This window comes from Cloeon dipterum, chromosome X (genome assembly GCF_949628265.1).
Source record: "Cloeon dipterum chromosome X, ieCloDipt1.1, whole genome shotgun sequence".
In the NCBI taxonomy this organism is placed as follows: Eukaryota; Metazoa; Arthropoda; class Insecta; order Ephemeroptera; family Baetidae; genus Cloeon; species Cloeon dipterum.
In genome coordinates, this window is record NC_088790.1 from 12872047 (window position 1) to 12884467 (window position 12421).

Sequence of the window (12421 nt, forward strand, 5' to 3'; positions counted from 1 at the left end):
CCTTCTTGCATTATGTGCACATATGAGCTTGCAATGCTTCCTTAATTCATTTAAAATTAACATTTTTTAAATATTCAGACTCTGGAATTAACATAAAGGGATCTTTAAATTTTTTACCAAAGAAAAAAATAGCTAACTAAAACCAAATGACAATAATGATTATTAAAAAGCTTGTTAACTCCACGTTACAGGGTTAGTAAAATTTTCCAAGACAGTATTTTTCTTCCCTTTTATTGCCTTTACAAAATTAGAAAAAAAATCAGTCGTTAAATTAGGCCAAATAATTTGAGAAAAATTTTCAGTAGATTTTGAACTTATGATAATTTTAATTCAAAGTTATTCAGGACAGTTGGTACAATTTCAGTTTGGGCTTAAAATTTCTTTCAAAACTTGGTCTGATATTCAAATTTTATCCATTTTAATAGTTTTATTTGCTAAATTTTTCATTCTCTTGTTAATTGTTAAATTTAAAAATTCATTTACAGTTGCTTTCAAACCTTCTTTTTAATACTTCTCTTTTTCAAGTTTAAACAAATTGCCACGTCTATTGTGCAGAAATGTATTTTAGCTAAAAATCTGGCAGAAATCAAGTCCTTAAAAATGCGGGTTCGTCTTGAAAAAGTTTGAAAATGAAAACCAAAACAATATTTCATCAAACATTTCTAAGGTGATCAGTACTAATTTTTTTTACTAATATCATTCAAATAGAAATAAAGAATAGCAAAATATTTTTGTGGAAAACTATAGCAGGACAAAAAACAGGTCAGAAAGCTTTTGGGAGCAATGAAAAGTCGGTAGTCGGTAGATGAAGCCCCGAAAGTAGCTGTTGCCGGCAAGTGCGACAAGCTCGCCCGGTTGCCTACCAATCCGGCGACTTTTCTCAGTCAGGCGGGCGACGAACGCGGCGGGCAGGCAGGCAAGCGCAAGGGCGTCTGTGGTGGTAAACGGCGGGCCGCGCTTTACTCCATTCAGTCTTCAGTCGCATTTGGAACGCGCGGCGGTGCACACGCCGTCCTCGTCATCGCCACAGCTCGAAACAACACGTCCCCCTCGTCGGTCATGTGAGCATTGTTCCTTAAATTGAAGGGTGTGTTACAATATTTAAAACTAAAAAATGGACCAACAATCAATTAAAGGCCCCCTGACGGTGAACGTATTTCGCCATTTCGTAATAATTAAAACAAATTGTTTGGATAGATGGTTGAGTGAAAATTGCTTATTGGGATTGAATTTTTGGCGATCGCCGACAGTTAAATAAAACCTATTGTTTTCTAACCTCAAATTGCCGACAGAAGTTCACCGACAGGGGGCCATTCAAAACAGACCACCTTCATTAAATTTTGTTTAAATTGCATCGTAAATTGTTAATAATTAAGAACTGCCCTCTGCAGCCAAGAAGCACCAGCCGAAAATTTTTCAGTTCATTACTATACTCTATTTCTTCAAAAATGCGTCGCTCCCAACTGTTTTAGCTTCCCTCTATTATCTTATGTTTTAAAAATTACAGTTTCCTTTGCAATAAATAACTTTGGAATCGTTGCAGTAAGGTTTTTACACTGTTAATTTAATAAGGATGTTTTTGCTATAGTTTAATATCTTGAATCTAGATTATAGTGATGATTCTGTTAATCTCACATGTTTGCTTGTGGAATTGAAGCGTGAAACTGCTAAGGCCATTTTAGACTAGAAAATTACACATATTTAACGTTTATCACCGCAGCGTGAATTTGACTAATTATGAACACTTCTTGGCGTTTACAAGAGTTTGGCTCAAGGGCTGTACAATCAAACAACACCGTTTGCGTGATGCTCTCGCTCAATATTTTTTTCCTCCAAATTTGTATCACGATGATGCTGTTATTAAAAGCAAACACAACTCGGCGATATCCCGAACTGACACACCAACCGTAAAGCATAAAATTGGAGAGCTTGCACGCGTGTGTTATTTTTTAGTATCGGGAAAAATCAAATTGACATGCTTTTATAGAAAGTAAAAAAATTAATATAAAAATACCGAGTTGCTGTCATGTGCCGTGTTTTGTGTTTGTACAACGGAACCTGTTTATGTAATTTTGGACTGATCTTTGTTGTGTTGACAAATGAGAGAAATAATATTTTCAAGAGACAAACAACTGATTATAGTATTTCAAAAAGGATACATTTCTTTAACGAAGAAAATGAGAGAACATATAATAAATAACATAAATTGTTCAGCTCATTCTCTTTACTTATTTTATATTCATTGATTTTTTGTTCTTTTATCGTAATTTGAAGTTTAGGGAAGTGCACCCACAGAGTATCTCACTGGATATTAATTGGTTCCAGAAGAGACAATTTTTAGGAGTAAATTAATTCTTCTTTTATAAAAGCTCTCGCGGTGGCATGAGAGGAAGCATTCGCGAGGGCTGATTGTTGTCTCGTGATCATTAGCAGATAATTAGGCGGGGCAAACGCTGAAGAGCGGTGACACCGACATTTTTCGGAACTGCTGTTCATTGGATGTGACGAGGAAGCTCGCTAAAATTTGTCGGAGAACGTTGATTATGAACGCTCCACACAACGTTTTTTATTTCCAAAAAAAGAGGAAGATCGAGTAAAAATAGCTCAGTTTTCAAAGTGAATTTCTAGGTGTTGGAGGCTGAAATTGTTTATTTTTAATTAACATTTTAATTAATTTACCTCATAAAGAAATTAATTCGTGGATACAAAATATTTGGATTTTCTCTGGGAAGTAATTTTTGGAATTAATCTACTGCCCTCTTTGAGACGCGTATTTATTAACTAATGTTTTATCAGTTATGCCTGCCGTGGTGATTTTATGGTTTGCCAAAATCGATCACTTTTGTCTTCTTAAAATACTATCCGTTTTTGCAAACATTTTTATGTGTGTTCAGTGCATGAACTTTCAATTAATTAAGGTGAAAACTCGGGATTTTGAAACAGCGTATTTCGCGTGCGTCAAAAGTGCATATAGGAAGCCTCAAAGTTAGATAACTATGAAGCCCCACAAATTGATTTCACGCAACGTATTGCATTTTCCCTCACACCCCTTAGGGAGAGAGAAATCGACTCTCAAAGGTAGCCAGTGCGCTTACCCTCGCATTGAAAGAAAACACAGTATTAAAAAAAATCGTTGTATATGCTGGGTTATTTTTAATCAAAGCGAATGGAAAGATTTTCATTTTGAGATGCACGAAAAAATAATATGAAGGCGCGCAGTCGTCTGGAACTCTTTTCGTCTAAATTTAGCTCCTTGTGAGCATGTGAAATGGAGCCGCAGCAAAAGGAAACTGTGAAATGATCTATTTTGGTGCATATCAAAAGCACTTTGGATGCTGAAATTGTCTTGGCCTATAAATGTTTAAATTTAAGCTCAAAACATGCAGAGAAAGGTTAGATTTTCTTACCCAAACAAAGTGCTAAAAGCATTTCACATACAAATTATAAAACCTTGGCCTTCTAATAAAGATCAAAAACGAATTCCCCGCCGACGTATTTTAATTATTACCAGAGTCCACATGGTCCGGTGAATCATTTTGCAAAACGGACTAATTGGCTCTTGTGTACACTGCAGAAAGGCCGTGTGAATTTCTCAATGGGTGCCTCATTGCGCGTTCGGCAGCCAAGAGAACAAAAACAAAGGTGAATCAGTTTTCTCGTTTCAGAGCAAGTTCTAATTAAGAGAGCCTAGCCAGATGTTGAGAGCATAAATTTTGGCTCGGATACGCTCTCTCTCTCTCTCTCTCTCTCTCTCTCTCTCTCTCTCTCTCTCTCTTTCTTTCTCTCTCACAGAAGCCTATATACCAACTCGAGCCCTACGTAGACTAAACTTTTGTATTTATTTCTACACAGAACTGCTCATTAAAGGGTTGTGCAATTTATTTTATAATTGAAATATTTTGTTTTGGATGGTATTATGTAAACTAAAACCGTTTTTAAAAATAAATAACTAGAATTGCGGTTGTAAGCTGGAAGATTTTCAATTTAAAGTCAATTATAAGAGTCAATTTAAACATTTATTTATGGAGAAAATTCCTTTTTATAGTCACCTTCACGATATTCACTTGTTATCCATTTAAGATTTTAAGCCTACAGGATATTTCAGTAAATTTTCAGCTGGTTACTTGATCAAATTTTGATCATTTTAAGGTGTATAAATATTTTAGGGGAAACCGGTTAATGTTTAAAGGAATCCTAAAAATCTTGGGATATTATTTTATCGGTTCACTTCTTATGAGTTGGGTGACCACCTGGTAGACAACAACTCGCGAAATCTCCGCGTCCCAATAAAATCACGAACGAATAACATTGGTGCATGCTGCATGGGCCTCATTGGAGGAAGCCCAGACCAGAAAAGGGTCAGCTCGTGTTAATGTCCCTAAATTTTAACGCTATATGTAGATATTTTATGCCATGAAATAATATAATTTCATGCATGCTGTAAAAGTGCAACTTTCGCAATTCTACCAAATCCAAATGGACTCTTTATTGTAATGCAAAAATGGAGTCAAATGTAGGCGCAAATCAGCCCACACTCGACCCCTGAATTCTCCCCGGATTCTCACACAGCAAGTGCACGCAAAGCATAAACTATACAATGCGAGCCAACGGCTTGGTAAATTTGCACGATTTACTGTTCAAGATTTCAAAAAATAACTATTATCTTTATTCCACTTAACGATAGGTCTTAATAACAGATGAATCCGTGAACAAATTAAATTTTTGCTGCTTCGTTAATCATAATATCTAGATAAAAAATCTTTCATGGACAATATATATTATAAACAATTTTTTTATTTTATGAGTAGAGTTGTTGGGAATTTGGCGAAAAAATAATATCCTAAAAATCTTTACCATTGCATCCACACTATAATTCGTTTTGAGCGATGCACTTATATTGTGTGAAATTCCAGGGTTTGTGTTCATTTAAGGTCAGTTTTGTTTATACAAATACTTTGAGAAAAATAGTTGAAAAACTATATGCGTAGCCCTTTAAGCATAATTTATTAATTAAACAAATTCGATCGAGACTGGATGAGGTTGACTCATTGTCAGTCAGACTGACACGTATTTACATTTAGTCGGATTCGGATAGCATATAGGCCGTCGGTTAAAATCGAACCGCTCAGGAGTTAAGCCGCAAAGCCGTTGTGTGCGAGAGGGGTATTTTTAAAACTGAACCATATCTGCAAAGCATCAAACACAGCGGCACCAGAGCTAGGGCCGTGAGTAAAAAGTCGCTTCTTGCAGCCAAAAATTGTAACCAAATTAATGAGCTGAACTTTGAAACTATATTTAATTCTGGCTGGTCGCGCGCAAGACACAAAGAAATCTGAACTCGAAACGCTCTTCACCTGTGCTGTTGAGCAATTTCCCCCTTTTGCTTATGCCAACAACAAAGAGACACTTGAGACTTGAGGAAGACTGAGGACTAAAGCGAGACAAATTTTCAAAGAGAAAATAGGTATTCAGTTACAAAAGGTTTTTTGGCCTTATTTATTATAGGTTAGGAATTTTCTAGTGCTGTTTCGGTCTCGTTATATATTAAATAAATTATTTTTAATGCATGCCAGAGCTTTTGTCCTCTCTCCGACAGTAATTATGGAATAAAGTTATGCTGGGGGGATCGAAAACATACGATTAGCTTCAATGAAATGATTGACCCGATCAGCCCGAAGGGTTCACACTTACGCAATAGGCGACAAAATATTGCGCATTTCCCTTCTGCACATAGTGCACAGACAATTGCAGTGCTGTATTTTTTAATGTCCCCAACTTCTTTAAAAACTAATTTAAAACGCGCTTGACATTTCTTTCTTCAAAGAACTGTCTTTTTATGTATCTGAAGGCAATGGATTTTCTGTAAAAGTTTATGAAATACGTTTTACCACAAACATATAATACCATACTATTTAATAATTATTTGACGCTTAAAACGCCATGTTAATAGTTTTGTTAATAGCAATCAGAATTCTATTAAAGACTCACACTTTGACTTGCTTAATTTATTGATTTTGAGAAACAATTAATCCCTTGAAAAATCTGTTTTTCAAAGTTAATACGGTTAAGTACGAGCTAATATTTTTCGTGGCTCGAATGAAATATTACAAAATTTTAATTTATTGCAATGTAACAAACTCTAAGACATTTTGCCCCTGAAAACCAACTGAAAATCTTTTTAGAGCAAAAAATCAACCAATTAATAGGTCTAATCAAAACTTGGAAATAAATTTTTCAAAATCGCAGTGAAACAGGTGGGCTTGTGTGGATCTTCAGCTAAATTATAAAGATTGATTTTGAGATGTTCAAATGACGTAATTTGAATGGAGGTTAAAAATTTTGGCTATTCGTCAAAATTTCACAAACCGCCGATTACAAACTAGACAAAAAATTAATTTATCTCTTTGTCCTCTTGAAATCAGAGACAGAAGAAACAAGTGGTGGTGTCGTGAGGATTGGGGTGTTTACGTTTACGCTGCACGTGATTTTGCGACCGCTGTTTCAGCTCGTTTGGCTCTGCTCAACCCTTTTCTCTTCGCACGGCAGTTTTCTTGTTGCTTTTGAGTCTGAGGGCGACGAGGGTCGCAGACCAGCCGGCGGGGGCGTTTACGTGCGACGCACTGACGTCAACGTGCGTTCGCTTGGCACCCAAATACGCTGCTGGGCTGTCAACTCTCACTCAGAACGCAGAAATCAGCTCGCAGCGTCGGTTGCGCGTGCTCTTTAATTTTCGTTACATTACACTCTGTCTCCCCCTCGAATATTCTTCCTCGCCGTCGCGCTAATACGCTTCTTGTATTTTATTTTAATTTTGCGGCGTAGAAAAGCGGCTATTCTGAGCCGACAGCTGCCGCTGGAGCTGTTAAATTAGCCACGAATAATAATCTGCGAGCACGAGCGAGCGAAAACACTACTTGAGCTTGATTCGCACTCACATGCACACGCTCATGACCTCGCAAAAAAGACATACATTTCCTGAGCGTTCCGATAGCTTCCAAAGGGTTGAATTGGATATAATTTGAAAGATCTTGATTTGGCTGTTATAACGGTGAGCAGAACGATTCAATACACAGAGCTCGTCATGCGTCGGAATCGGGAGAAACGGATCTTCTTAAATAAAATATTTGTACAAAGGAAAAGCCATTGCCTAAATTAAAAATTTGAAAAAAATAATATGCATGCGGTGTTCTGTTTTTCTAATTCAAGTTGAGGTTTGATCAAAAATTTAATAAAAAAAATAATCAATTTCATGCCCACCTTGTGTAATTTCAGGCGTCGCTCAGCGTAGTGTTGCAAGAAGTGCCGTAGAGCGGCGAAAATGATGCTGTACGTGCGGTCACGCAGCAGAAAGATCACCCTGGCGATGATCACGGCCGTGGTGATCGTATATCTCGTGAATATCGCCTCCGTGAGCAACGAAGTCTGGAAGAACCCGCTCTGGTTCGCCAGACCAAATCCGCCACAGCAGCAGCAACAGAATAGGCGTCACGACAATCGCTTCTTCGTTGGTCACAATGGCAAGAAGAACATCAGCGTTGAGAAAATCGAGGGGGCGAGCAAACTCAACCACAACCTTCCACCCGAGTACAGGGTTGTCCACCTCGACCTCAAGGGTGCACCTCCCAAGGTGAAGAAATTTACGGGATATTCTCTATGTTTTTTTTCATCTGATAAGTTTATTTTTAAATTAAGTGGATTTTAATTTTTCTATCGCTTAGACGTTGACCTGCGTAAAAATATAGATTGGTATTAAAAATGTACATATTTTAAAAACTGATGGCCATCAAAATCGAAATTAAAAATTGAATACACATAGATGATTAATTTTGCTACATTGATTTAATTGAAATTGAAATTAAATAGCTTACTGTATTTTACAGTTGAGTTTCTTGCGAGTTCTGTTTCCCCTGATTGCGTCGGCCGGCGCCAACGCTGTCCTGATCGAGTACGAGGATATGTTCCCCTTCGTAAACAACCTGCGCAACGTGAGCGCCCGCAACGCTTACACCAAGTCTGACGTTCAGGAAATCAACCGGATGGCGGCCAAGAGCCAGCTCGAGGTGATTCCGCTCGTGCAGACCTTTGGACACCTCGAGTTCGTCCTCAAGCTGGAGGAATTTGCGCATTTCCGAGAGTCCATAGACTTTCCTCAGGAAGTCTGTCCGAATCACCCTGAAGTCATGACCCTCATAAAAGACTTGGTGCTGCAGGTGAATATTTCAAACATAGATGTTCAATTTATTTTAACAAACAGTTGTAAAAATTTCCATACTAAATTGAAACCGAATTCATCCTCAGTTTGAAAAACTTTATTTTATTGACAATTTGTTTTAAAAATTTAAATTACGAAAATTGTACAACTGTGCTCCACTTCTTTTATTTTTTTTTTTTTTAATAATAGTTTATTAACTGATGCATCAAAATTGGAAACTTTTTGCATAGAATAATTTCTTATTTCTTAAGTAATTTTCTGTATGCTAAACTTGTTTTCACATCACAATTAAAAGATTAAACTTAGATTCTTATATAAATTTACAAAATTAAACAAAAATAATGTTTCATAAAAAATACGAAAATTACCCATCAATTTTCCTCAATTGATCATTATATTCATTATCTACTAATATCAGATGTATACTTTTATTTCTCAGGTTCGTGCCTTGCACCCTGAATCTCGTTACCTGCACATTGGCTGTGACGAGGTGTTCCACTTGGCAATGTGCGCCCGGTGCTCGGCGGAGTTGCGGGCGTCCCAAATGCACCAAAAAGAACACAACGTGTTCGCCACCGACCCGAGATTCAATATTTTCGCGGCACACGTCGCCAGGGTCGCTAGACTGGTGAGAAAACCCAACAAATCGCTTTTCCTAATCTTTGAGATCTAAATTGACGTCAGCAGAGAAAAGAAAATTATTGTTATAGACACGGTAAAAAACGTGCGATCAAAAGCAATCTGCTGCACGATCAAAATCTATTGCGCGTTACACTGCACGTATGAGCGCTTTTCGGCTACAAATCGATTATAAAAACCGCAGAGCTTGGGGAGTTTCATTCCCACAATTCATATATGCATTATATTGAATATGTCTGCGGAGTACATATATGCATAGAGTCTTTACCTCTATTGCCACTGTCGAAAACGCATAAACCTTTACGCACGCAATTATTTTGCTAGCCATCGTGTGCCTATAATTTTTACATTTTTGCCCATGAACTAAACATAACTTATATATATATATATGATTCCTAGAAGACGAAAGTGAGTTGAAAAAATCGTTAACATAGAATAAGCTTTTCTGTGGTTTTAAGCTCCAGTTTTATTATTTATAATTTTCTTTCTTCGTTAATGTTCTAGGTTCGAGACGAGCTGGGCATGATCCCCATTATTTGGGACGATATGCTTAGACAACAAGGTCCGAGACTAATCGGCTCCGAACTGACTAACTTAGTGGAGCCCATGGTTTGGGTTTACACAGACGACATCACGAGACTGGTACCACACTATGTGTGGCACTCTTATGCTTCCATGTTCCCTAATATTTGGGTCGCTAGTGCTTTTAAGGTAAGAATAAAAGCGAACGTAAAAAGGGAGCTTGACGAGGGATGGAAAGATTTTTTAGAGAGACCTTGATACTTTAACAACCTTTCCTTGTTTTTCTTTTCTTTTGGTCGGACTAAGACATTGTATGGTTTTCTGTGCCTTAATTGGTAGTGCAGAAGGCACTGGCCAAAATATAGTTAGGTTTTCTAAAGCATTTTTAATAATTGATATTTTATTTACGGAGAAAAAAGTGCTTGAAATATTTTATCCGCGGCACAATGAAAACAAAGACAAATTCAAATGTGAAAAATAATGAGAGAAAAATCAGATCATTTTTATGTAAATTCAATACGTTCCTTGAAATAAAATTAAGCTTTTTGCCATCATGTTGAGAGTTTTATACAAATTTTTTAAAATATATATATCTGTGTAACGCCTCTTTCTCTCCCTCTAAAACAACCGTTTCATATTATTTCTCATAAATTAGACTATTTCATTTCCCTTCCTACTAAAAAAATTAACCTTTGCCTATGATTTCAGGGCGCCTCAGGCGAGCAAGCGCTGGTGCCCGACGTGGAGCGGCGGATGGCCAACACGGCCGCCTGGCTGCGTATCCTGAGCGGTGAGGAGGTGACCGGTCGCAAGGTGCGCCATTTTCGCGGCCTCGTGCTGACTGGCTGGTCGCGCTACGACCACTTCGCCGTGCTGTGCGAGTTGCTGCCATCGGCGGTGCCTTCGCTGGTGCTGGCCCTCGCCATGACCAACTCGGGCCACGGGCACCACTCCGACACCGTGGCCCAAACCGCGATTTCCCTGCTTGGGTGTGGCATGGACATGAGGTACAATAGAAGCCAATTTAAAAAAATAATAAGAAACACAAAATGGACACACATGAATACATTAATTTACAGTATTTTTAGTCATAAAATCATAAACAATTTTTATGAATTTAAGCAAATTGCGTGTTTATATAAAAAGGAGATGTTTGGATAAAACTATAATTCAAAGATTTGATCCAATAATTGATCTGGATCCGATTGGTACATTTTTAGACAAGATTTTACATATTTTTTAGGATTTAAAAGCACAATTTTCAAATCCAGACATAACAAAACCATCATTAAAAATTGTTTTTAACTTGTATTATAAGATAATTTTTTTCATTTTGCTGTCTTCAGCTGTCATTTTGTGTCTTCAACGAGGCATATGTTTATATATAGGGAAATATTTATTATTTGACTCAACACTATATAACACATAGTTATACATGAGTTTCATTTTAAATTATTTTCACACGCATTGGGAAAAATGTATTTAAATTTTCGCATCATAAATTATTACATATGGAATGGAAAAGTTTGAATTTTGGTTTCAGACTTCGGGCGGATGGTTCGCCGGCGTTAATGTCAGCTGAGTCTTTGGTGATGGAGCCGCAGCAGCTCAGCCTGGGAGACATCTGTGCCTTTCCAGGTGCAAACGCGCTGTCCGTGATGCGGCAGTATGCCACCCTCAAGCAGCAGGTAGACGAACTCTTCTGGGAGCTGACCGAGAAGCAGGGCTGGCTCACCCCTTACAATGTGCGCCACGGCTTTTCAAGCCCCTGGAGAGTCGCCGAAGGACTTGGTAAGCAAATATCAACTCTTTCGCATTTTGTTTTAAATTTTTATAAAATGAATTGCCAATCTGATTTAACATTTCAATAAATGCTTAAATGAGCACTTTTCTTGTTCTAAAATCAAACAGAAATATTACTAAAATACCGCGCTATAGAATTTCGTATTTTTATGCCACAAAAATGTTTAACTTAAGAAGTATCTTTTTTCCTGTAGCAATTTTGATGTATTTTTTGTATTATTATTTTTTTTCGAGCTATAGCTGTTTTTTTTAAATTTAAGTACCATAGTTTGGAAATTCGACAATTATTCATTCAGTCAGCTGTCGTAAAAATATAGCAAATAAAACGGTTGCTTGAAAAATCATGATTAATAATTCAATGATTTTGAAATAATTTCAGCAACCTATTTTCTCCGTTCAACCATTTTTTTTATTTTCAATCCCCAGTAAATAGAAAAAAACGTTTCTCATTTCAGCGAAGCAGCCATTCTTGATGTCCAACCTGGAGGCCCTGCGCAACTCTAGCCAGAAGGTGCTGAGCCAGTACCTGGACTCGAGTTCTGTGCGCGAATGGGTGGAACAACGCATCCAGCCCCTTTTCCTCAAGCTGAACGGTCTGCAGAGGGACGCGCAGTCCCTGATGGCGCGCACCCACTGGCCCAGAAGACCCCTCGATTAGACAAAATGTATGACGCGCGCGTGAATATGAGCTTTTTGCGTTTGACCGGCCGGCGTGTGCATGAGCGTGTTTTGAGATTATTCTCGCTGTCCACCTCTGATCTCTCTCTTTTATTTTTATTTAGTCGTACCGTATAAATAAGTCCGACTGTGTATTTTCGTCTGGCGGACACTCTCGACTTTGATAAATACTCTGGCGAGGCAATTATTTTTACCTGCACACAAACACTATAATACTTGTACAACAGTAGTAATTCTCACTTGCTTTAGTTTGCTGATCTCTCTGTCGCAACCAAAAGATTTTGAGTTTTTTTGCCGATTCCCAAAACGCCGGCTCGGATGATTTTCAAGTTTATGTGCATATGTCGATTATGACAAGACAAAAAGCAGACTATACGACGATCGATTCTCCGCATTCTCTCAGGATGACTTTGTATTCCACGACAAATATAAGTGCTGATTATTACATTTAAATAAATCTTCGTGTTTTTAAATGTTCAAAAATAATTGTAAATTTTGTATTAAAAGCCTATAAATTATTTAAAAAATCATGGTAATAAAGGAAAAAAATTGCGTTATGTATTGATG

At 37.5% G+C, this 12421-nt stretch overlaps 1 protein-coding gene across 1 annotated transcript; it reads left to right on the forward strand.

Annotated features, from left to right (window-relative positions):
- The first annotated feature begins 948 nt into the window (after nucleotides 1-948).
- Nucleotides 949-12415, forward strand: LOC135947159 (hexosaminidase D-like). Its single transcript, XM_065495797.1, has 8 exons — nucleotides 949-1061; nucleotides 7273-7627; nucleotides 7881-8210; nucleotides 8652-8840; nucleotides 9356-9562; nucleotides 10082-10380; nucleotides 10917-11164; nucleotides 11632-12415. The coding sequence occupies exons 2-8, from the start codon at nucleotides 7319-7321 to the stop codon at nucleotides 11832-11834; spliced, it is 1785 nt and encodes a 594-aa protein (XP_065351869.1). The 5' UTR covers nucleotides 949-1061; nucleotides 7273-7318; the 3' UTR covers nucleotides 11835-12415.
- The last annotated feature ends 6 nt before the right edge of the window (nucleotides 12416-12421 follow it).